Source organism: Eleutherodactylus coqui, chromosome 3 (genome assembly GCF_035609145.1).
Source record: "Eleutherodactylus coqui strain aEleCoq1 chromosome 3, aEleCoq1.hap1, whole genome shotgun sequence".
NCBI classification, from domain to species: Eukaryota; Metazoa; Chordata; class Amphibia; order Anura; family Eleutherodactylidae; genus Eleutherodactylus; species Eleutherodactylus coqui.
This window is the reverse complement of record NC_089839.1, coordinates 178676491-178702351: the sequence shown is the minus strand read 5'-3', so window position 1 is coordinate 178702351 and position 25861 is coordinate 178676491. Positions and strand designations below refer to the sequence as shown.

Sequence of the window (25861 nt, the reverse complement as noted above, 5' to 3'; positions counted from 1 at the left end):
AAAAGGAATTTAAAAAAAAAAAAAAATCTCCTTATTTTTCTATGCAATGCAGGCTGAGGCTATGCAGTGTGTATTGCACTTTCAATCTATGGGCGTCGGGCACACCGTGCACTTGTGAGACAGCACATGTATAACAGTGCGTTGTAGAAAATGTGTGGTTTCTTGGCGTACACTGAACTGACGGAACGCAAAGTGCGGTCAGAAAAATGTTTAAATGAAGGCTGCACTTAGGCCTAGCTGTCAACTATGCAGTTTGGATGGACGTGAAGTCCCACAGGCCAAACAGGCCACACAGGCAAATGCACTGGGTCTCTGGTAGCCGTAAAAAGGAATTTTTTTTTTTTTTTATTTATTTTTTTTTAAATCTCCTTTATTTTTCTATGCAATGCAGGCTGAGGCTATGCAGTGTGTATTGCACTTTCAATCTATGGGCGTCGGGCACACCATGCACTTGTGAGACAGCACACGTATAACAGAGCGTTGTAGAAAATGTGTGGTTTCTTGGAGTACACTGAACTGTTGCAACGCAAAGTGCGGACAGAAAAATGTTTAAATGAAGGCTGCACGCAGGCTCTGCTGTGCAATACAGAGGTACTACAACTCCCAGCAACCACTGAGTTAAATGCACACGGTCACAGGTTGCCCTAAGAAGAACCGTTGGGGTTCTTGTAGACAGGATTCTACACTACCACTGTCCCTGCCTGACCAATACTGCCCCTATACTAAAGTACAGACTGCAGCCTGAGAACGCTACAGCCTGCACGCCCGATATACATAAAAAAACAATTGTGCAAAACTGCTCACAGCAGCCACAACAGTAATGCACTAGGTGAGGTGTAGCCCTAAGAAGGACCGTTGTGGTTCTTGAAGACACTAACACTGTCGCTATAGCAGCAGCACTTTCCCTGATCTCTCTTAGCGTGTGTCTGTGGCGAGCCGCGGGCGGGGCTGATTTAAATACTCGGGGGTCACTTGATCTCGCCAGCCACTCACTGCAGGGGGGTGGGATAGGGCTGGAACGTCACAGGAGGAAGTTGTAATGCCTTCCCTGTGTTTCTATTGGCCAGAAAAGGGCGCACATTTCTCAGGGAAGGAAATGTAATGGAGTCGAGTGCAGCGTGGTGCTCATCTCGAGTAACGAGCATCAAGCTCGGACGAGTGCGCTCGCTCATCTCTAGATACAAGCTATATAGGAGGCTCCATAGGGAAACGTGGGAAATGGAAAGAATTGAAAATCACAGAAAGTTAGGACATGCTACAACATCGCATGAGTGAAAACATCACAAATCTCAACGAAACCATTGAAAGTTATTACTTTCATACTTCTTGTTTTTTCTTATCGCTCATGTGAAAACAGCCTAATGGTACCATTTGTTGATCCATGAGACTTTTTGATCACTTTCTATTCTGTTTTTGTAAGGTGAGATGGGCAAAATTTTTAGTTATTTTTGCCGCTTTATTTTATTGTGCACTCTGGGGGTTAAATAATGTATAAACTTTATTTTTTTTCTTCCCCTCTGGGTCATTATGAACGCAGCAATACCACATATGTGTTTGATTTATTTCACTGCATTTATGTTTAAAAAAAACATAACTGCAGTTTCGCAGGAATTTCACAAAAAAATGTTATCCTGGTGTGGCACTAAATGCGGTAAAAAAAAATGCACAACTTGACCGTACCACTTGAATAAACCGCCCAGCTTTGACAGAACATGCTCAGAAAGCAGCGGCTGAGTAGCCATGACTTGCATCATAGGCACAAGTAATGTGGGGGACTGACTTTCCTGTAACCCTTTTCCACTGCTGGGATCAGTCAAAGCCTCATTAAACAGTTGGAAAGATGGGTTAACATTTTTACATTTGTATTGGGGCATTCTGTTTTCTATTCCATTAAAGGAACAGAAAATTGGAATATCTGCCAGCCATGGATCCTTTCCATGACTGGCATGATTGGCACCTGGCGGACCCCATTGCATATCATAGGGTTTATCGAGTTTCACTGTACCACCCAATACTTTAATAAAATAATGCAGCATGTGTCGTCTAGGATTCTTCGCCAGATCTGCACTTGAGTAGTCCAGTGGAGCCTGTGATTCAAATGTTGTTATGCATTCGGCCATTCTAGGTCCTCTTGACTTGGGAGGACTGGGAGACTGAATGCTTGATCTCTAAGCTGCCTGTTTACCCACTGAGAAAGGCCAAGCTATATGGGGGAGAATATGATAATCCAGTGTGTGATATAATCATAAATGCAGTATATTTGATGTTGATTTCCTTCTTGGCACAAGGTTCTTCCTGATGGCTCCTATGTTAAAAGTGGATCTGACAAGATAAACTATTTCTCCATGATTGCTGTGAGAGTCAGCATACTCCGTGAAGAGGTCCTGGAGGCACTGATGAAGGCCTGCACCATCTCTGTCCGATACTCGGCTGTGAGACGACAATCAGAGTTAAAACCGGGGTAGGTTTGCCATCTGCAGCTAAGAGGGGGAAGTCCAGCACTTCCATAAATGCACTTCCATCTTCTTTAATATATCAGTATTGGTTTAAAGTACATAATAAAGTGCAAACCTTACGTGTTTCGAGCTACACACTAGCTCTCGAACTTTTGAAATATTTTGTTTGCCAACATTGGCTTACCATATACATGTGTATAAGTTTGAATCGTCCTCTTACATCACTATGAACATGAGTTTAGCACATAATATACACTTATTAGCCATAACACTAAAACCACTGACAGTAAATAACATTGATGATCTTGTGACAATGGCGACAGTGAAAGGGTGGGGTATATTAGCGTGGTTTCACACAGGTGCTTGGGGTTCAGGTTTCTTGCCGCTTTTGGGAAGCAGGAGAGGGGAATCCCCGTGACCAAGTTGCTCTGTCCCAGGACAGACCCTAACAGCGCAGAATGAACCCTATTGACTGTAATAGGGTCCATTCAGTTTCCGATCACTTGCCTGGGTTTTAGATAGAAGAGAAATTGGTGCATGCAGTGCTTTTTTTTTTTTTTTTTGTTCTGGTATTTTGAGCCGGATCTGCAGCGTAACCTCTAATTGGAGCTTCCAATACAGATGTGAAACCAACCTTAGGCAGCAAGGGATCAGTCAGTTCTTGACATTAATTTCTTAGAAGCAGGAAAATGAGCAAGTTTAGAGATCTGACCACCTGACCATTTTTACTTTTTCCCTAGTGACCGAGAACCAAAAATCCTTGATTACCAAACTCAGCAACATAAACTTGTGCCCCTTGTGGCTTCGTGTTATGCCATCGATTTTACAATTAAATATGTGAATACGTTTTACAACAATGTCTTCAACGAGATTAGGATGGAGAACTTTAATTCACTTCCTGAGGTAACATGATGGTTTTCTTAAATCCTGTAATTTACATATTTTACAGTATAACTTGCATTAAATCATTGAAATAGGGAGAGTACCCTAACTTTAAACTTAAAGATCTTTGACTGTCTGAGGAAGTGTTCACAATGATGCCATACGATGCGATGTGCATTAGGCCACCTATGTATTTTAGATGGCCGTCACTTGAATACTTGTATCTTCTCTGACACCCTTCTACACATGCATGCATTTGCAATGGATTTAATTGCCATACATCTCTGGCAGCAGCTTATCTCCTGAAAACAAAAGGATCTGGCAGGTGAAACACAATTGCCTTATCTCCCGACCATCTTCCATTGGAAATGATTCAGAAGCCTCTATACACATTAGATAATCATGTTTGTCCAGCCAAAATCGCGAGGTTTGCTGATTGTAATTCTATATGTCCACACGGGTGAGCACGATATTGGGCCGTGATACATCATCATAAGTTCAAAGATCTCAGAGGTGGTGTAGCCATACACCTTAATATATAAATCAACTAAATCTCCCAGCTTTTAGTGGGATACCCTCCCTGGACAAGTAATGTGAATGCCTCCAGGTTCCCCCCCACACCCTTAATGGCTTATGTCGGAAGAAATAAAAATCAGGCAGTTGGGGGGGCGTGGCCAGCGACCAACATGGAGAGTCGCACGTGAAAGGAGCTCCCCAGGGGATATATCAATCCTATTAAAATCCTGGCCTTAGGGTGACCTATTTGGCAATCCAAGACCCCTGAAACTTGCCATAGGAGACCGGGACGGAGCTGGGGCAGACTAATCCCCATAAACGTGCTGCAAAGCGGAGTGGACCGGCCCGGAGATGAGACCGCGCCAAATCCCTGCTCTCTTCCCGCCATTGCCGACACCCGGAGCGGCGGCTCCGGAGACCTATCCCCACCTGCGGACCAAGCTAGGCGGTGAGGCAGCCCTTCCTCCTTGCCCTCCGAGCGCGAGACGGTGCCCGTGGAGCCGACCCGTCGGTCCGGACCGGCCGCTCGAGACCCCCCCCCCCCCCCTCCTCCCCCGCGGCTGCGGGGTAAGTACTCACCATCCCGACCGGGAGCTGCGGAGGGATGCACGCTCCCACACATCACCGCTTACCTTCTCCCCGAGCCTGCCTTCCTGCTGCCGCTGTGGGAGACACTGCTGGACTGCCGTGCCTGCACGTGGAGGGAGCACAGGCGGCTTCTCTGCCCTCTGATACGTGCCGCCGGCAGCCGAACATCCATTAACCCCCGCGCTCCTGGACTACCCGGAGGACGGGGCTGATCACCTGCTGCGGGACCGCGGCCTCCCATGCCCGGCTGAGCCGCCTATCCTCCTGAAACGATCCGGCGGCCATATAACCAGCGGAGGACCGCTACCTGGTGGTCCGAACAGCCCGGCTGGCGCCCTCCCCCTGCTGTAGAGAGGACGCAACACACCGAACTCTGGCGCCTGCAGCTGGATTTAACGGCGCCTTGAGCCACATTACCCCCGGCGACTCGGCAACACCGAGACCCCCTGCTGCAGTGGAGAGGCGGAACTGCTGAGCGACCCGGCCGCAGCCAAAAAGAGGGGCGCCAACACCTGCTCCCCTGCCACGGAGCCGCCGGGAACCGCGGTTCATCCAACCATCGGACACCCCTACCGCTGCGGCGGGCGCGGCCTATTACATCCGACTGGGCGCCAGGAGCGGGGAAACCCACCGACCGTAAACCGGCCCAGCGGAGCCGGCGACAAACTGTAAGTGGGGATAAAGGTCGGGGGACAACACCTAGCAACGGCACACCGCCGTATTGGACGCCGGGTGCCCGGAGAGGGACAAGATATAATAGTCCCCCGCCATCTTAAGACTCTTCCCCCCCCCCCCCCCCGTGACCCTGCAGTGACCCCCATTCGCTATAGGGGAGACAGACAAGACTCGACGGCCTCCCGGCCGAACCACCTGAACTGACCTGAGTCATAGACAACATCTACCCACATTGGAGAATCTCCACAAAATATCTGATAGGCTAATCAGCCCTACAATCAAGCTATTTTTTTCAGAAACACTCATACGCTTACACCACCAAAAAACCGCTTACGCTTCCAGTTAAACTCGTTAAACAACTGCCCGTGAACATGAGCACACGCGCAAAAAGCGGCTCCGCGGCGGAAAGATTAAAAGAATTCTCACGCACCGAAACTCCAGACCACTCCCCTCGAGCGATGCGACCCACCCAAACAAAAGAAACCGATGATATATCTGGGCAGCCACCGGAGCCAACAATGCGCCAGCTCCTGGAGGCAATTAACACCTGCAAGTCCGCCCTCACAGACAAGATAGAAGAGGTCAAATCAGACGTAGTCCTCCTGAGACAAGATCTACAAAATATGCGCGGCAGGGTGCGGGAAATGGAGGACCGCATCTCGAGTGTAGAGGACTCCCTGCGTTCAATCCCCGCAGCGGTAAAAAAAAACCATGAGAACAGCGGAATACTGCCAAGCTAAAACCGATCTTGAAAATCGTGCGCGCCGCAACAATTTACGCATAATCGGCTTACCTGAGAAGACAGAGGGCTCACAACCAGAACTGTTCACGGAGAACTGGTTAAAATCATTGCTGGGCGAAGACGCCTTCACTACTCACTTTACCGTGGAGAGAGCCCACCGCATCCCGGCGAAACCACCACAGCCGGGCGCACCTCCACGCCCGTTCCTAGCAAGAATTCTTAACTGCAGAGATGGCGACGCCGCCCTGCGTCAAGCCAGATTAAAGGGCCCACTTAAACACAACAGCTCAGTGATATCTATCTTTCCTGACTTTTCTGCGGACTTGCAAAAACAAAGAGCTACCTTCATGGAGGTCAAAAAGAAATTTAAAGATAGAAACATTCCTTATTCTATGGCATACCCGGGCCGTCTGCGCATTGTCGCTGAGGGAAAAGCAATCTTCCTGCATTCTCCTACTGAAGCTCTGGAATGGCTCAGAATGCACCCGGTGTCACCAAAATGCACTAACCCATAACATGCATAAATATGTATACTAACCTGAAATGTGGCTGGAGAGCTCTATTATCCCCCTGACCTACTGGTGGTCTGCCGGCCATCCACGCCGCGAACCTTCTGCCCGGGACCCCCCCAGGCCTCAACGCTACTCCAACCGGATAATTTAAATCCACCAGATAAAGTCAGCCACCCATAGGCCATTGGGATCCTTCCCCCCCCCCCCCCCCAGCAAGATCAGCTACCTACAGATAGTTTGTAGCTTAAGTTTTTCATTGCCTCCTGTCTTTAGATTTACGAGAACCCAATTTAGGATTCCTACGTTCATAATCAGACAGGATGCTGATAGCTAAAGGTTTGAACTGTTTTGAGACAATTGTTGTTGTTAATTGTTCTGAACTGTCTATGCCGATGATCCCTACTGCTCTGTGCTTGCTGGGACCTCTCCCTTCCCTCCCCCCGATTGTAAGGACACCGATTGAGTTTTATATTTACACCGACACCAATGTCTTTAAAATTCCTTAGCTGGAACGTACGTGGTCTCGGTACAACCCTCAAGCGCAGGAAAGTCTTCTCCTATATCAAACAAACCAACCCCCATATTGTGTGCCTGCAGGAGACCCACCTCACCAAAGACAGGGCTGATACTCTTAAGAAGCCGTGGGTACAGTGGGCGGCCCACTCCTTTCACACCTCCTCTTCCAGAGGCGTTTCACTACTTATACATAGCTCTATAAGATGGAACCCTATTAATGTTCGCAAAGACCCGGAAGGTAGATCAATATTCGTGTACGCCGAAATAGACTCCAAACCCTATGTTATATTATGCATCTATAACCCACCACACAATAATCTCTCCCTCCTTCAGGCGGCCGTGACCTTCGCTCACCAATACCCCATAGGAGGAGTACTCTGTATTGGAGATTTTAACCAGGTAATGGACCCGACCAGGGACAAATTTAATGCCCTGGCTAGCATAACCATTAACACTAACTCCTCCCTCCGACAGATGACCGAGAGCGTAGGTTGGGTCGACCTCTGGCGGTTGCGTCACCCCGACACCCTGGAATACACCTGCCACTCCCTGGGTCATAACTCCCTTTCAAGAATTGACTATGTATTCAGCTCCAGGGAGGTGGCGGTGTATCTCTCAGATGTAACACACTGTCCGCGGGGAATATCGGACCACAGTCCGATACTTCTAACACTGAAATTTCCCCAACTCAAAACTCTCCCCACCTGGAAACTACACCCGTTCTGGCTTAAACTTCTAGGCCCAGACGATCAAACCCCGTTTCATATATCCCTCTTTTTAGATGCCCATAACGACAACACCCACCCGGCTTTGAGGTGGGACACCCTTAAGGCATACCTTCGGGGGTTCCTTAAATCAGCCATTACATATATCAAACAAACGACAGCCCAGGCGGACAGAGAGATAGAAGTTAAGACATTTGAGGCAGAAAAGACCTATATTGATAATCCCACAGACTCTAACAAAGAAGCATGGCTCAGCTGCTCCCGCCTCTACAAACACCAAATTCACGCCAAGGCCAAGCGTAAATTATTCTTTGTGAGGCAATACTACTTTGAACTGGGTAACCAATCCAGCCATTTACTAGCCAATTTGATCAAACACGAGAAACACTCGAACACAATCCTTAAGATAAAAGATCAATATGGTGTGGAGCTGACCGATGCCCCAGCCATCACAAATCGCTTTAAAGAATTTTACGCTAACCTGTATAGCTCACCCACGAACTTCACTAAAGCAGATATCCTAAATTACCTGAACGACTTGACATTTCCAACACTGTCCGAAGAACAGGTGGAACTCCTGGAGGCCCCAATCACCTTAGACGAAATTCGACAGACAATCCGGGACATGGCACCTAATAAAGCCCCGGGCCCCGACGGCCTCCCGATTGAAGTATATCGGAAATATGACGAGCAACTAGCCCCGCTGTTATTAGAAACACTGCAACAGGCCCAACTAGACCAATCCCTCCCACCCTCGTTTTATGGAGCGTCTATTATAGTTATCTTGAAACCAGACAAAGACCCTACAGACTGTAGCTCATACCGGCCCATATCTCTGGTAAACGCCGATTATAAAATCCTAACAAAACTCCTGGCCACAAGACTAAACCAAGTAATCCTATCAATCATACACTCTGACCAGACTGGCTTTATGCCAGGAAAGTCCACGACAATCAACATACGGAGAGTACAGACAGCGATTCAACTGGGCAAACAGTTTAACATGCCCTGGGCATTGGTCTCACTAGACATAATGAAGGCCTTCGATTCGTTGGAGTGGGCTTTTCTCGAGGCCTGCCTGGTTCGCTTTGGGTTCGGCCCCCAATTCTTACAATGGGTCAAGACCATATATAAATCACCAAGCGCTAACGTAATAGTAAATGGCATCCCATCCACAGAGTTCCGCCTTGCAAGAGGCACCCGTCAGGGCTGCCCATTGTCCCCGGCTTTATTCGCTATAGCCATTGAAGCCATGGCAATTCGGTTGAGAAGTACCCCTGAAGTAACTGGCATTAAATGGGCGGGCCTTGAAAGTAAAGTGGGCTTATACGCGGACGATACAATTCTATTTTTGTCGGATCCTATAACCTCCTTCTCCCACGCTATGTCCCAAATCGACAAATTTTCCCACCTATCTGGTTTACACGTCAACTGGCCCAAATCCACAATCCTATACACAAACCTCAACCCAATAACAGACCCATGCATCGCCAGATATAATCTAGCCATGGTCTCCAAATTCAAATATTTAGGTATGTACATGTCCCGAAATCAAAATAACGCCATAAAAGATAATATTGACCCACTGCTGGGAACTGTCAAAAATAAACTCGAGCGATGGTCTAAATTACCGCTATCGGTAGCAGGCCGCATAAACCTGATAAAAATGGCCATTCAACCTAAATGTCTGTACATACTACAGCATATGCCAATAATTGTACCCAGGCGCATCTTCCAGGCCCTCAACTCCCTCATATCTTTTATTTGGAATTCCACAAGATCAAAGCTTAGTCTTTCGATCCTACAGAGACCGAAGGAACAGGCTGGAATGGCGCTTCCAGACCTGCATGTATATTACCTAGCCGGTCAGCTGCGTAACGTCCGGAGCTGGTTCCTAGAACGAGAAATGCCTGTCGCTGACCAATACCTGGCTAAACAAGTGAAAGCTAACCACCTTTTAAGCTTCCTAGAATTTCCAGAACATACCAATCCCTCTGATACATTGCCACTTCACAAACTTGCCCTAAAGGTGTGGAAGGAGGCTAAGGCCATCCAACAGTACAAAGGAGTAATGTGTGAACTTCCCTTATGGAACAATCCCGGCCTTAAGGCCTTGCAGTCGGTCCCAGACCCCCAATATTGGAGATCTTTTGGGGTGGTGTCGGTGGGAGATGTCTATGCGGACGGGAGCCTCCTTACATTCAACCAACTACGGGAAAAAATACAGTCCCCACAACTTCAACTGTTTAGATACTTTCAGCTGCGACATGCCCTGAACTCCCAATTCCCACCTACCTCTACGAATATATCCAAATTCCCCACAATCGGCATTCTTAGATCCCAGGGACCCAAGGGCCTAATCTCAGTGCTCTATACGCACCTTCTCTCAGCAAAAAACGACCATAACCCGCCCTCAGCTTATGATAAATGGAAGACTGCCATCCCGTCCTTATCACCAGAAGACTGGTCAGACATATCAGAATCCCATCTCTTAGTCTCCCCTGCAGTCAATAACAAATTGATTCAGCTATATATTATCCACCAAGCATACCTCACACCCAGCCGTCTATATAAAATGGGCAATTCTGCCTCAAACTCCTGTCACAGATGCCGTCAGCCAGAGGCTGATTTTTGGCATCTGATTTGGGATTGCCCTCTGGTAAATGGATTCTGGTCTGAGATTGTATCCTTTACAAATTCACTATTACCATCCCCCCTTAATATTGGGATGGACCCCAAGACGATCCTATTCGGCCTACTGGAGGAGGAGGAGTGGCCGCATCACACCCGCATTTTTCTACAGAAGATCTTATTTCTGGCACGCAAAATGATAGCCACCTACTGGATGGCGGCAGGAACTCCCACGATCTCATGCTGGGTTCCGTCGGTGAACACAGTAATCTCCTACGAAAAAATCATTTACCAAAATAGAGGATGCCCAAACAAATTCCAAAAAATATGGGATATATGGCTGGATACCAACTCCACCTTATCCGCGGATTGAATTCCCAAACTCGGACCCCTTTTCTCTCCCCCCCCCCCCCTCCCCCTCCCTACATATACCCCTGAACTCCCGTCTACCTAACAAATAGCAAGAGCAGAGCTTTATTTCACAAAAAGCCCAATCAATCGGCATGGGCGGATCAAGTTGATTGGTTTACTGGTTAAAAGTTCAGTTATTTACAAGGAAAAAATATACAAGGAAAATGTTATGTTATTATATCTAAGTATGTTATAGCACAGCATGCACTCCATGTAATATTGAGTCTATTTTTTACAAGAGCTTGTTATGTACTTTGCAAATTTTCCTTAATAAAGAAAATAAAAATTAAAAATCAGGCAGTTGGATTTAAACTTGCCAAATACTTCTGTTCTCAGACAAGATAAGCCACCATTGGAGTGTCTGGCAGATGCTTATTCCACTCTTTATCAGAATACATGCATGCTCACCCGAGACAGCCAAGACCACTATCTAAAATGTATTGCAATTTTAGAATTCAAAGTGACTTGGCATTCAGAACAAAAACAAGGGCCTCTTTGTTCTTGTGATGAGAAGGGTCCAAGTTTCAATGGTCTCTATGAAGATAGCTGGATGTTATCGGTATTAGTGTATCTTAACGCCACCGGAATCCAGGGGTTTGACAGGTGTAATACCCCTCTCACACCCCTAGCTCCCGATTTGGCTCAAGTCTGAAAGGTCCTAGCAGCACAATGTGAATAGATTGTCCCAGCGCTGCAGCCTTAGCCTGAGGGTTTACTATAGTTCTTAGGCTTACATTACCTGTAAATGCTGCCATGTTACCAGTGTAAGATGGCAGCATTTTCATCTGATAATGTAATAAGGCTAAGAAGTATATTAATCGTGAGGCTCAGGCTGCAGCGCTGGGACAGTCTATGCAGGCGTTGCAGCCTCAGGGCACCGCCGTGGCCGGCAATTGTCCCATGCAGGCTAGGCGGCTGGTGGCTCACTTCTCCACCTTCACTGTCACCTTCCTCACTTCTGGCGTCACTGATCTGCGTTCCGGTGGACGTGTTACAACTGTGTGCCACCCGCTGATCTCTGACTTTTCTGCTGTGCCTCTCCCGCGGCCGGCAGCAGTGATCTTTGTTCTGCCGGCCGTGTTACAGGTGTGTCTTGGCACCCGCTCAGCTCTCCCTTTTCTCCTGAGCCTCCCCCGCGACCGGCGGCAGTGATCTCCGTCCGCCGCTAACTCTGCTGTCGGGCCCCAGCTTTCCTGTAGCCACGGGGGTGTTCAACCTTCGTCCCACTTGCTCCGGGGGGTTTGTGGGTGCAGCGCTGGCAGCTGCTGTATGTGTTTTTTTTTGTTTGTTTGTTTTTTGTTTTGCTTTCTTTCCTTAACTGAGCTAGCAGGACCTGCCAGCCAACAGCCTCTCCATCCAATCAGGTACAGGGGCACCTCCCCCCCCCCCCCCTGTCAATCTTGGCACCACCAGGAATACTTGGTGGCATCAAGATGCACTAATACGGATGTTATCTACATTGTATAACAATTTTTGAAGCTTGATGAGTAGAATAGGAATACATTCTCATTCCTTACATTGTATGTTCTTATATATTTTAGCTACATGCGCTCACAGCTGGAATGAAAGCTTTTGCAACAGAGATCTGTTCAAATGGTGTAGAAGTCTGCCGCAAAGCGTGTGGGGGCCACGGCTACTCCCTTTACAGTGGTTTACCTTCTCTTTACACTAAAGTTACTGCTTCATGTACTTATGAAGGAGAGAATACTGTGCTGCACTTGCAAGTCGCAAGGTAAGACTGTATAACATTTTCTGATATTAACACGTTATTGTTTAATTGTTTGTTACTTAATTTTCACTTTTTTATTTTATTTTATTTTATTTTTTTACTAGATTTTTGGTTAAATGTTTTGCTGCTGCCCAATCAGGGACACCATTACCAACCAGCACAGCCTATCTATCCTCTCCATCTGCCAGTGGATGCCAAGCAACAACACCGGTTGACTTCCTGAATCCAGAGGTGTACTTGAAGGCATATGAGTGTAGGGCATACAGGTTGGTGGAGGATACGGGTAGCCCAAACTGCATCACCTCATATTTAAGTAAAATAATCAGGTTAATCAGTAAGGTTATGGTGTGGTGGGATAAACAAAAAAAATGCCTCTGTTAAAATGGAGTGAATTAAAACATTGGATTCCTAAAGAGAACCTGTCGTTCAACATGTCTTGATATTGCCAGAATTTGATGCACAGTCTTAAATAGATCCTCATAACTATTGCTTACATGCTGAGAAATGGAATTTTGCAATATTTTTCACTGAATTCAAACGAGAATTCCAATACCTAAAGAATATCAGAACGCTCTTTGTAAACAAGAATAAATTGTTACTTCTATGGTTATCGGGACACATAACGACCACTTAGCCATTTTGCACACTTGCCACCCTACTGGCTCAATAGAGCAGCAAGTTAGTGCTACATCTCCAAGAATAGCTTAAGCCTTTAGAACTGCATTATATCTACATTTATATACATCATTATATTCTCATAACATATTATGCTATCAAATATTTTTCAGACTTACTGCATCTGCAGCAAGAAAATTGCAGAACTTGGTACAGTCAGGGGTGGAGCAATACCTGGCATGGAATAGCAGCTCGGTGGAACTGGTGAAAGCTTCAATAGTAAGTGTTTACTCATACTATACCACGTCTAGGTAGTTTTTAGAAAAACGAGTTCTGTGGCAGCATCTTGATAAAGACCAGTCTTTTGGTCAAGACATAGCATTTTTATGGAGGAATAAAGTTTTCTAAAGGCTTATGCTGCCACAGAACTCGTGTTTTTGTTTTCTTTGTTTTTTTTTTCCTATAGGGTACTTTTATTAAGGGAACAAAAGTTCAGGTTCCTGTGTACTGTGGCTCTTGCATATGGTGCTTTGTCCCATCCATACTGGCTATTATAGAGTGCTGCTGGTGAAATCCCTTTTGTTGCTACGTCTAGGTTGTTTGACTGACCTTTCTCTCCCCTCAGTGGGCAGAAGAAATTAAGAAATTGGAGCCAAGTCTATAGTGGGCTCACCACCTTGTGCATTCATATATAACATTTATTTAGCGTACAGTTTTGTGACAAATTTGTTGCTTTCTTGTTTAATTAACATTCCGCAGTTAGGAGTGTGTAGAAATAAATGTATGGCATGTGTTTTTTTTTATTTTTTTGTTTGTTTTTTTTATGTATTTTTTTTCTCGTGTCTCCATGACTGCCCTAGGGGGATTTTCACATAGGGATGGAAATGCTGCAGAATTTCTGTATCGACAATCCAAAGCATTTACACAACAAGCAATGAATAACACAATACATTTAGTTTTCCATTGAGTGCATCCAGCCAATGTGGTTATGTGTCTTTTAGGCTCATTCACACTTCTTAACAGTGAAGATTTTCATCTCGGCTCTGAATTCACTCCCCGATCAGCCTGATGTTAAAGCTGTTCTGAAGCGGCTCTGTGACCTGTATGCTTTACATGGAATAGTCACAAGTGCTGGTGACTTCTTACAACATGGGTACCTATCAGGGAAACAGCTGGATGTGGTCATTACAGCTTACCTGGGCCTCCTGGCTGAGCTCCGGTGAGTAACCACAAGGTTTGGTGCAGGTTGGCACCTGAAGTGCAGTGACTAGAGTTGCATCCTATTGATATTAATAGACTGACATTAAGAGAAATTTCAAAACTTTACTCTAAAGCGTTTCCTTCTATTTGTAGGAAAGATGCAGTTCTACTGGTTGACGCTTTTGATTTCACAGATGAACAGTTGTTATCGGCCCTTGGGATGTATGATGGGAATGTGTATCATAGCCTGCTGGAATGGGCTCTGAAAAACCCTGAGAACAAGAAGGTGAGATCTGAGTGAGATGACCATTCACATTCCACACCTAGTTTCTTTTAAAGAGGTTGTACCAGAATCACATGTTATCCCCTGCCCACATGATGGGGAATAACCTGCTGATTGGGGTCGTGTGTCCACCATCCTCCTCACTGTGGGCTTACTACACCCACTGCAGTGAGGAGGAGACTGAATGCCATGATGGTCGTACAAGCATGCTGCCACTCCATTGTTTTTCAATGGCACTGCGGGAGATAGCCGAGCAATAAGTACTAGGGTAATTCTGTCAGCTGCATTGAAATGAATGGAGCGGCGGCTGTGTACTCGAGTGGCCAATAGAGATATGGCAAATAATAAAGTGGCAGCTCTACAGCAAGACAACTTCCCAATCTGTTACATCTGCTAATACTAATGTTGGGGTAAAGTTTTAGCTTTAAATTCCAACTGCAAGATGATGATCAAAACTGATGTATATTATGAGAAATAGCGCTTATGCGCAAGATTTCCAATCACACGAGCTACAGCATTTATACTAACTATTTGCTTTTGCAAAAGATCTAGTATACTTTAAAACATTAACAGTGGCATTTGTCCTGACAGTCTACACATTTGTGCTGTTCCCCCAAAAATACCTCAAAATGTATGAAAATAGTCAAAATTACAACACAAATCCTTGTCAGTCAGCGCCTAAGGACTGGGCAGCAGACTTCTTAGTAATCTGTGTTGGAACAACCTTGTGATTTGCTTCCACAACTTGAAGAAATGGTTGTTTTTCTTCGCCGTTAGTAAAGTCTGAAAATTCATGGTCTTTGAGCACAACCTTGTCGTAGACATAAGAACCTGAAATTGTTTGTTAAAAAGAAAACCATTAGAGGGTGTCTTGCTTTTGTAGTTGAGTTTGGTGGTTTTTTTTGGCCACCCTACTGTGCATGCTTGGCCAGCGCTCCATTCATTCTGACGTCACTGTCGGGCATGAAGTGATCCCTCAGTGACAGGTATAGGGGGATGAAGGACCCCGATTCTCGAGATCGGTGAGGGTCTCAGCAGCGAGATTCCCATTGATCAGCAAGTTATGCCCTGTCCTGTGGATAAGAAATAAGTTGTGATCCTCAGGCCAGCTTTAAAGGGGTTGTATATGTAGGGAGATGGTGCTAAGCACCAACCAGATTTAATTTTATAGACCTGTTCCATCATTTCCTGTTAAACTGAGAACAGCATCTAAGAGAGTATGGCACCCTGGCATTCACCCTGTGGCTTTGTTTGCAAAAAATCTTGTAGCTCTACCTTCCTGACTTTTAGGTCTTAAAAGATGTTCAAAAATTATTCAGTTGCATTTTATGGCTCAAGTAGATTAAAAAAATATTCGGGTGTTGATAATATACCTGTTTTAATTTTCTTACAGGCAAATCCAGTATTTCATACTTACCTGAAGCCATACCTGCAAAGCAATTCATCGAAATTATGAAGACCCGCCTAGAAGATGCAGATGCCACAGAATGGGATTTTAAAGTTTCCCATGTTTTTGTCATATTTATGTGTCACAGCTCAGGGATGCTTTCTAGTGTTTTACACTGACATGCTGAAAGTCATGGGATAGCAGTATGTAAATTAATTATGAAGTGGCATAATCTGAGATAACTGCTTGGGATCACCCACATCTGTATAAATTGTGAGGTGTTCTCTTGTGAGACTGAACGCTGGCCAATGTGCTCATGGTGAGGTGAATTTTTGAGTTCAAATGACATATGATAGTGGGTTCTGAACGATGGGACGTTCAATTTCCGAAGTTGTATGTGCAGTTAACATTCCTCAATCCACAGCATCATTGAAAAAATTACACCCACAGTAGACGGCAAAGAGGAAACTAGTGCTTAATGATCATGACCGGTGGCATCTGGCTACAATTGTCTCTGCCGAAATCAAATCCACATTCATTGCTGGAGGTCCCGCAGACATATCCCACAGGTCAGTGCTGTGTTCTTTAGCTACTGTGGTATATGGGAGCAGAAGACCCACCACATCGCCTCTCCCAGACGGCTCAACATTCCTCCAAACGTCTTTCATCTACTTGTGGAATCGAGTTGCTGCACTTTGCTGGGCTAGAAACAGCCCTACATAATAGTTCCGTCCCATGACTTTTGATGTGTCGGTATGTCATTGTATGAATCTCAAGAAATATGTGGTAGAGGGAAAGTATGCCAAAGGCCTCAACTTGGTCATCAGTCAATGTTTAGAAATGAAGTAATTTATATAATATGTAAATCTGAACTTGTACAACAAATAAAAATATTGACTAATTCTGAAATGTAGATAATAAAAATGCACCTAATTTCCAAACCTCGCAATGGATCTTGGGGGAGATTTATCTAGAAATGTTGCAAATAAAAAGTAAAGTAGAGAGTTTACCCAAAGTACCCAATCAGCTTGCTTCTATGATTTAGTAGAGGTAATCTAAAAATGAAAGCTGACGAAAACACATTACAAAAAGTTAAATGAACCCATCAAGTTCAGCAAGGTTAGCTTACTACTCAATGTGTACAGTAATGTCAACTCTTCCCACTATTCACTGTCACTCAAAGAAGGATGGGGTACATTGTTCTCAAGGGTGATATGTCCAAGGAAAATACATACATGCTTAACATGGGTGGGGCAGTCAAGGTCGATAGGTGTTGACTAGAGATGAGCGAGCACCAAAATGCTCAGGTGCTCGTTACTCGGGACAAAATTTTCGCGATGCTCGAGGGTTAGTTTCGAATAACGAACCCCATTGAAGTCAATGGGCGACCCGAGCAATTTTGTATATCGCCGATGCTTGCTAAGGTTTCCATTTGTGAAAATCTGGGCAATTCAAGAAAGTGATGGGAACGACACAGCAACGGATAGGGCAGGCGAGGGGCTACATGTTGGGCTGCATCTCAAGTTCCCAGGTCACACTATAAAGCCACAATAGCGGCAAGAGTGGGCCACCCCCTCCCAACAATTTTTACTTCTGAAAAGCCCTCATTAGCAATGCATATCTTAGCTAAGCACCACACTACCTCAAACAAAGCACAATCACTGCCTGCATGACACTCCGCTGCCACTTCTCCTGGGTTACATGCTGCCCAACACCCCCCCCCCCCCCGCACGACCCAGTGTCCACAGCGCACACCAAATTGTCCCTGCGCAGCCTTCAGCTGCCCTCAAGCCACACAACCCTCATGTCTATTTATAAGTGCGTCTGCCATGAGGAGGAACCGCAGGCACACACTGCAGAGGTTTGGCACGGCTAGCCAGCGACCCTCTTCAAAAGGGGCGGGGCGATAGCCCACAATGCGGTACAGAAGCAATGAGAAATATATTCCTGTGCCACCGCCATCAGGAGCTGCACACGTGAGCATAGCAATGGGAAACCTATGTGCCACACACTATTCATTCTGTCAAGGTGTCTGCATGCCCCAGTCAGACCGCGTTTTTTCATAAATAGTCACAGGCAGGTACAACTCCGCAATGGGAATTCCGTGTGCACCCACAGCATGGGTGGCTCCCTGGAACCCACCGGCTGTACATAAATGTATCCCATTGCAGTGCCCATCACAGCTGAGGTAACGTCCGATTAAATGCAGGTGGGCTTCGGCCCACACTGCATTCCCCAGTCAGACTGGGGTTCTTTAGAAGTAGACACAGCTGAGTAGTTTCAGCACGGCCTGCTGACGCTTGCCCACCGCTGTGCTGCCACGCCGCGCGACACCGACTGCTGCCAACGTGCTGCTGCTGACACATCTTAATTGCGAGACAGAGGTTGCGTAGGAGGAGGAAGAGGGTGGTTGAGTGGAGGAAGCATACACCGCCGCAGATACCACCACCGAGCTGGGGCCTGCAATTCTGGGGGTGGGTAGGACGTGAGCGGTCCCAGGCTCTGACTCTGTGCCAGCCTCCACTAAGTTCACCCAATGTGCCGTCAGGGAGATATAGTGGCCCTGCCCGCCTGTGCTTGTCCACGTGTCCGTTGTTAAGTGGACCTTGGCAGTAACCGCGTTGGTGAGGGCGCGTACAATGTTGCAGGAGACGTGGTCGTGCAGGGCTGGGACGGCACATCGGGAAAAGTAGTGGCGACTGGGAACTGAGTAGCGCGGGGCCGCCGCCGCCATCATAGCTTTTGAAAGCCTGTATTTCCACAACCCTATACGGCAGCATCTCCAGGCTGATAAATTTGGCTATGTGCACGTTTAACGCTTGAGCGTGCAGGTGCGTGGCGGCGCGCTTGCGCTCCAACACTTGCGCTAGCGACGGCTGGACGGTGCGCTGACAGACATTGGTGGATGGGGCCGAGGACAGCGGAGGTGAGGGTGTGGGTGCAGGCCAGCAAACGGTAGTGCCTGTGTCCTGAGAGGGGGGTTGGATCTCAGTGGCAGGTTGGGGCACAGGGGGAGAGGCAGCGGTGCAAACCGGAGGCGGTGAACGGCCTTCGTCCCACCATGTGGGGTGCTTGGCCATCATATGTCTGCGCATGCTGGTGGTGGCTCCCCGGCTGATCTTGGCGCGACAAAGGTTGCACACCACTGTTCGTCGGTCGTCTGCACTCTCAGGGAAAAACTGCCAGACCTTTGAGCACCTCGGCCTCTGCAGGGTGGCATGGCACGAGGGGGCGCTTTGGGAAACAGTTGGTGGATTATTCGGTCTGGCCCTGCCTCTTCCAACCTGCCACCGCACTGCCTCTTCCAACCTGCCCTGCTGCTGCCCTTGCCTCCCCCTCTGAAGACCTGTCCTCAGTAGGCGTAGCAAACTAGGTGGGGTCAGTCACCTCATCGTCCTGCTGCTCTTCCTCCGAATCCTCTGTGCGCTTCTCCCTCGGACTTACTCCAATTACTACTACCTGAGTGATAGACAACTGTGTCTCATCGTCATCGTCCTCCTCACCCACTGAAAGGTTTTGAGACAGTTGCCGGAAGTCTCCAGCCCCATCCCCCGGACCCCGGGAACTTTCCAAAGGTTGGGCATCGGTCACGACAAACTCCTCCGGTGGGAGAGGAACCATTGCTGGCCATTCTGGGCAGGGGCCCGGGAACAGTTCCTGGGAGTCTGCCTGCTCCTCAGAATGTGTCATTGTAATGGAGTGAGGAGGCTGGGAAGAAGGAGGAGCAGCAGCCAGAGGATTCAGAGTTGCAGCAGTGGACAGCGCAGAACTCTGGGTGGTCGATAGATTGCTGGATGCACTTTCTGCCATCCACGATGGGACCTGCTCACACTGCTCATTTTCTAATAAAGGTCTACCGCGTGGACCCATTAATTGTGAGATGAATGTGGGGACGCCAGAAACGTGCCTCTCTCCTAATCCCGCAGCAGTCGGCTGCGATACACCTGGATCAGGAGCTCGGCCTGTGCCCACACCCTGACTTGGGCCTCCGTGTCCTCGCCCGAGTCCACGTCCTCTAGGCCTACCCCTACCCCTCAGCATGGTGTATTACCAGTAGTGCAGAAACAGAACGCTGTAATTAAATGTGCCGCTTATTGGCCTGTGGTTGGAGGCTGACTTCGCTTACGGAACGCACAGCAGAGGCAGGAAATAATTTTGCGCAAGCCTGCTGTAACACTTAGCTGGCTGCGTATGAATTAGGACAACTACCCCCAGCAGAGACCCAGTACACAGAGGACGGTCACAGGCAGCCCAAATAGATTTTTTTTCCCAAATGTTTTTGGAAAGGCCCACTGCCTATAAACACTAAATATGTCTTCTGTCCCTGCCTCACCACTACTGGCCCTGGGCAATGTAAAATTACTGCAGACTGTTTCACTGTGGACAGGAATACAGCGGTGATGTAAGAGGCAACACAGAGGCAGGAAAGAATGTTGCGCAAGCCTGCTGTAACACTTAGCTGGCTGCGTATGAATTAGGACAACTACCCCCAGCAGAGACCCAGTACACTTGTGGACAGGAATACAGCGGTGATGTAAGAGGCAACACAGAGGCAGGAAAGAATTTTGTGCAAGCCTGCTGTAACACTTAGCTGGCTGCGTATGAATTAGGACAACTACCCCCAGCAGAGACCCAGTACACTTGTGGACAGGAATACAGCGGTGATGTAAGAGGCAACACAGAGGCAGGAAAGAATTTTGAACAAGCCTGCTGTAACACTTAGCTGGCTGCGTATGAATTAGGACAACTACCCCCAGCAGAGACCCAGTACACTTGTGGACAGGAATACAGCGGTGATGTAAGAGGCAACACAGAGGCAGGAAAGAATTTTGTCAAGCCTGCTGTTACACTTAGCTGGCTGCGTATGAATTTGGACAACTACCCCCAGCAGAGACCCAGTACACTTGTGGACAGGAATACAGTGGTGATGTAAGAGGCAACACAGAGGCAGGAAAGAATTTTGCGCAAGCCTGCTGTAACACTTAGGTGGCTGAGTATGAATTAGGACAACTACCCCCAGCAGAGACCCAGTACACTTGTGGACAGGAATACAGCGGTGATGTAAGAGGCAACACAGAGGCAGGAAAGAATTTTGCGCAAGCCTGCTGTAACACTTAGCTGGCTGCGTATGAATTAGGACAACTACCCCCAGCAGAGACCCAGTACACTGAGGACGGTCACAGGCAGCCCCAATAGATTTTTTTTCCCAAATGTTTTTGGAAAGGCCCACTGCCTATATACACTAAATATGTCTTCTGTCCCTGCCTCACCACTACTGGCCCTGGACAATGTAAAATTACTACAGGACGCAATGCTCTGCACGGCCGATATACAAAAAAAAAAAAAGTGCAACACTGCAAAAAGCAGCCTCCACACTACAGCACACGGCTAGATGTGGCCCTAAGAAGGACCGTTGGGGTTCTTGAAGCCTAAAATAACTCCTAACGCTCTCCCTATAGCAGCTCCGGCACCAGCAGCACTGTCCCTGATCTCTGTCAGAATGCATCTGTGGCGAGCCACAGGAGGGGCCGATTTATATACTCGGGTGACACCTGATCTCGCCAGCCACTCACTGCAGGGGGGTGGTATAGGGCTTGAACATCGCAGGGGGAAGTTGTAATGCCTTCCCTATCTTTCTATTGGCCAGAAAAGCGCGCTAACGTCTCAGAGATGAAAGTGAAAGTAACTCGAACATCGCGTGGTACTCGTCTCGAGTAACGAGCATCTCGAACACGCTAATACTCGAACGAGTATCAAGCTCGGACGAGTACCTTCGCTCATCTCTAACATTAATACTTACTTTGACTTGGTGTTCTCAAACGTTAACTGTAGGCCTCAGATTTTCTTCAAATAGCTTCTCATGCAATCCAAGCTTGATAGGAGGTCCAAAATAGCTTCTAATACCGAAAGGAGGAATAAACTGCTTCAAAAGATATGGATGAACCATTCCATGGTTCCGCAGAAGTGCATCAACCATGCCATGGCTCATGCAACACGCAATGAATCAATGCCCATAGCTCTGTGCAAACACATTATTTCACAGCACAGCAGTAAAAGCAAATCTTTGACAGGCGCTTTTACTGCATGTATGAGTGTGAAATGTGTGAAAATTGCACAGGAATTACCCAGCAGTTAAATGGCCTTCTTACCTTAATATCAAGCCAAGGAGACCGGTGTGGAATGCCTATTGGATATGGACTATCCATGACCAAATCACCGGGGCCAGGAAGGAGCAGGAAGTAAGCGTATTTATATCCGCTGGCATTTCTTCGCACTAACTACAAAACAACTTTTTGGTTAGTAGTAAAAAATGCAATCTCAAACTCAGGCCTTTCAGCTTTTTGATACATGATGATTGCATAGTCCACTTTTAAAGATTTTTTAGGTCTGATAGGATGGGGCAAATGTGGAACATATTCACCACCCAGCAGGATTTTGGTCTTTCCACAAAATCGCCCATCATTATCGACAGTCAAACGAGAGCTTCAAGAGCACCAATTTTCTGGTCTAGAAGACATAATAAGAAAAGATCAAGTCAGTTGAAACAAATAAGTAAAAGATCTTTATAGAAATGTATGTAAAATTTTAGACAAATGAAGATACATTAATACTTACTTTGACTTGGTGTTCTCAAACGTTAACTGTAGGCCTCAAATTTTCTTCAAATAGCTTCTCATGCAATCCAAGCTTGATAGGAGGTCCAAAATAGCTTCTAATACCGAAAGGAGGAATAAGCTGCTTCAAAAGATATGGATGAACCAGTCCATGGTTTCGCAGAAGTGCATCAACCATGCCATGGCTCATGCAACACGCAAGGAATCAACGCTGGTAGCTCTGTGCAAACACATGATTTCACAGCTCGGCAGTAAAAGCAAATCTTTGACAGGCGCTTTTACTGCATGTATGAGTGTGAAATGTGTGAAAATTGCACAGGAATTACCCAGCAGTTAAAATGGCCTTCTTACCTTAATGTCAAGCCGAGGAGACCGCTGTGGAATGTCTATTGGATATAGACTGTCGATGACCAAATCACCGGGGCCCGGAAGGGGCAGGAAAAAAGCGTATCTTCATCTGCTGGCATTTCTTCACACTAACTACAAAACAACTTTTTGGTTAGTAGTAGAGATGAGCGAACGTACTCGTCCGAGCTTGATACTCGTTCGAGTATTAGCGTGTTCGAGATGCTCGTTACTCGAGACGAGTACCACGCGATGTTAGAGTTACTTTCACTTTCATCTCTGAGACGTTAGCGCGCTTTTCTGGCCAATAGAAAGACAGGGAAGGCATTACAACTTCCCCCTGCGACGTTCAAGCCCTATACCACCCCCCTGCAGTCAGTGGCTGGCGAGATCAGGTGTCACCCGAGTATATAAATCGGCCCCTCCCGTGGCTCATCACAGATGCGTTCTGACAGAGATCAGAGTTGCTATAGGGAGAGTGTTAGGAGTATTTTAGGCTTCAAGAACCCCAACGGTCCTTCTTAGGGCCACATCTAACCGTGTGCAGTAGTGTGGAGGCTGCTTTTTGCAGTGTTGCACTTTTTTTTTGTATATCGGCCATGCAGAGCATTGCGCCCTGCAGTAATTATACATAGTCCAGGGCCAGTAGTGGTGGTGAGGCAGGGACAGAAGACATATTTATTGAATATAGGCAGTGGGCCTTTCCAAAAACATTTGGGATAAAAATCTATTTGGGCTGCCTGTGACTGTCCTCAGTGTACTGGGTCTGTGCTGGGGGTAGTTGTCCTAATTCATACGCAGCCAGCTAAGTGTTACAGCAGGCTTGCGCAAAATTATTTCCTGGCTCTGTGTTGGCTGTTACATCACCGCTGTATTCCAGTCCACAGTGCAACAGTCTGCAGTTATTTTACATACTCCAGGGCCAGTAGTGGTGACACAGAGAGAGAAGACATATACAGTGTATATAGGCAGTGGGCCTTTCCAAAAACATTTGGGAAAAAAAATCTATTTGGGCTGCCTGTGACTGTCCTCAGTGTACTGGGTCTGTGCTGGGGGTAGTTGTCCTAATTCATACGCAGCCAGCTAAGTGTTACAGCAGGCTTGCGCAAAATTATTTCCTGCCTCTGCTGTGCGTTCCGTAAGCGAAGTCAGCCTCCAACCACAGGCCAATAAGCGGCACATTTAATTACAGCGTTCTGTTTCTGCACTACTGGTAATACACCATGCTGAGGGGTAGGGGTAGGCCTAGAGGACGTGGACGCGGGCGAGGACGCGGAGGCCCAAGTCAGGGTGTGGGTACAGGCCGAGCTCCTGATCCAGGCGTATCGCAGCCGACTGCTGCAGGATTAGGAGAGAGGCACGTTTCTGGCGTCCCCACATTCATCTCACAATTAATGGGTCCACGCGGTAGACCTTTATTAGAAAATGAGCAATGTGAGCAGGTCCTGTCGTGGATGGCAGAAAGTGCATCCAGCAATCTATCGAACACCCAGAGTTCTGCGCCGTCCACTGCTGCAACTCTGAATCCTCTGGCTGCTGCTACTCCTTCCTTCCAGCCTCCTCACTCCATTACAATGACACATTCTGAGGAGCAGGCAGACTCCCAGGAACTGTTCCCGGGCCCCTGCCCAGAATGGGCAGCAAGGGTTCCGAATCCTCTCCCACTGGAGGAGTTTATCATGACCGATGCCCAACCTTTTGAAAGTTCCCGGGGTCCGGGGGATGAGGCTGGGGACTTCCGGCAACTGTCTCAAGACCTTTCAGTGGGTGAGGAGGACGATGACGATGGGACACAGTTGTCTATCAGTGAGGTAGTAGTAAGGGCAGTAAGTCCGAGGGAGGAGTGCACAGAGGATTCGGAGGAAGAGTAGCAGGACGATGAGGTGACTGACCCCACCTGGTTTGCTACGCCTACTGAGGACAGGTCTTCAGAGGGGGAGGCAAGGGCAGCAGCAGGGCAGGTTGCAAGAGGCAGTGCGGTGTCCAGGGGTAGAGGCAGGGCCAGACCGAATAATCCACCAACTGTTTCCCAAAGCGCCCCCTCGCGCCATGCCACCCTGCAGAGGCCGAGGTGCTCAAAGGTCTGGCAGTTTTTCACTGAGAGTGCAGACGACCGACGAACAGTGGTGTGCAACCTTTGTCGCGCCAAGATCAGCTGGGGAGCCACCACCAGCAGCCTCACCACCACCAGCATGCGCAGACATATGATGGCCAAGCACCCCACAAGGTGGGACGAAGGCCGTTCACCGCCTCCGGTTTGCACCGCTGCCTCTCCCCCTGTGCCCCAACCTGCCACTGAGATCCAACCCCCCTCTCAGGGCACAGGCACTACCGTCTCCTGGCCTGCACCCACACCCTCACCTCCGCTGTCCTCGGCCCCATCCAGCAATGTCTGTCAGCGCACCGTCCAGCCGTCAATAGCGCAAGTGTTGGAGCGAAAGTACGCCGCCACGCACCCGCACGCTCAAGCGTTAAACGTGCACATAGCCAAATTTATCAGCCTGGAGATGCTGCTGTATTGGGTTGTGGAAACGGAGGCTTTCAAAAGTGTGATGGCGGCGGCGGCGGCCCCGCACTACTCAGTTCCCAGTCGCCACTACTTTTCCCGATGAGCCGTCCCAGCCCTGCACGACCACGTCTCCCACAACATTGTACGCTCCCTCACCAACGCGGTTACTGCCAAGGTCCACTTAACAACAGACACGTGGACAAGCACAGGCAGGCAGGGCCACTATATCTCCCTGACGGCACATTGGGTGAATTTAGTGGAGGCTGGGACCGAGTCAGAGCCTGGGACCGCTCACGTCCTACCCACCCCCAGAATTGCGGGCCCCAGCTCGGTGGTGGTATCTGCGGCGGTGTATGCTTCCTCCACTCAACCACCCTCCTCCTCCTACGCAACCTCTGTCTCGCAATCAAGATGTGTCAGCAGCAGCACGTTGGCAGCAGTCGGTGTCGCGCGGCGTGGCAGCACAGCGGTGGGCAAGCGTCAGCAGGCCGTGCTGAAACTACTCAGTTTAGGAGAGAAGAGGCA

General features: G+C 47.8%; 1 protein-coding gene across 1 annotated transcript in view; it reads left to right on the top strand.

The window, feature by feature from the left end:
• LOC136621250 (peroxisomal acyl-coenzyme A oxidase 2-like) overlaps positions 1-16777 on the top strand; it is a 58257-nt gene extending 41480 nt beyond the window's left edge. Inside the window, exons 7-14 of the mRNA XM_066596601.1 lie at positions 2289-2461; positions 3197-3359; positions 12196-12386; positions 12488-12649; positions 13172-13277; positions 14000-14217; positions 14352-14484; positions 15875-16777. Of these exons, the coding sequence (XP_066452698.1) occupies positions 2289-2461; positions 3197-3359; positions 12196-12386; positions 12488-12649; positions 13172-13277; positions 14000-14217; positions 14352-14484; positions 15875-15937 (1209 nt within the window). The 3' untranslated portion in view covers positions 15938-16777. The remainder of the gene's footprint in view (positions 1-2288; positions 2462-3196; positions 3360-12195; positions 12387-12487; positions 12650-13171; positions 13278-13999; positions 14218-14351; positions 14485-15874) is intronic.
• Positions 16778-25861: the final 9084 nt, after the last annotated feature.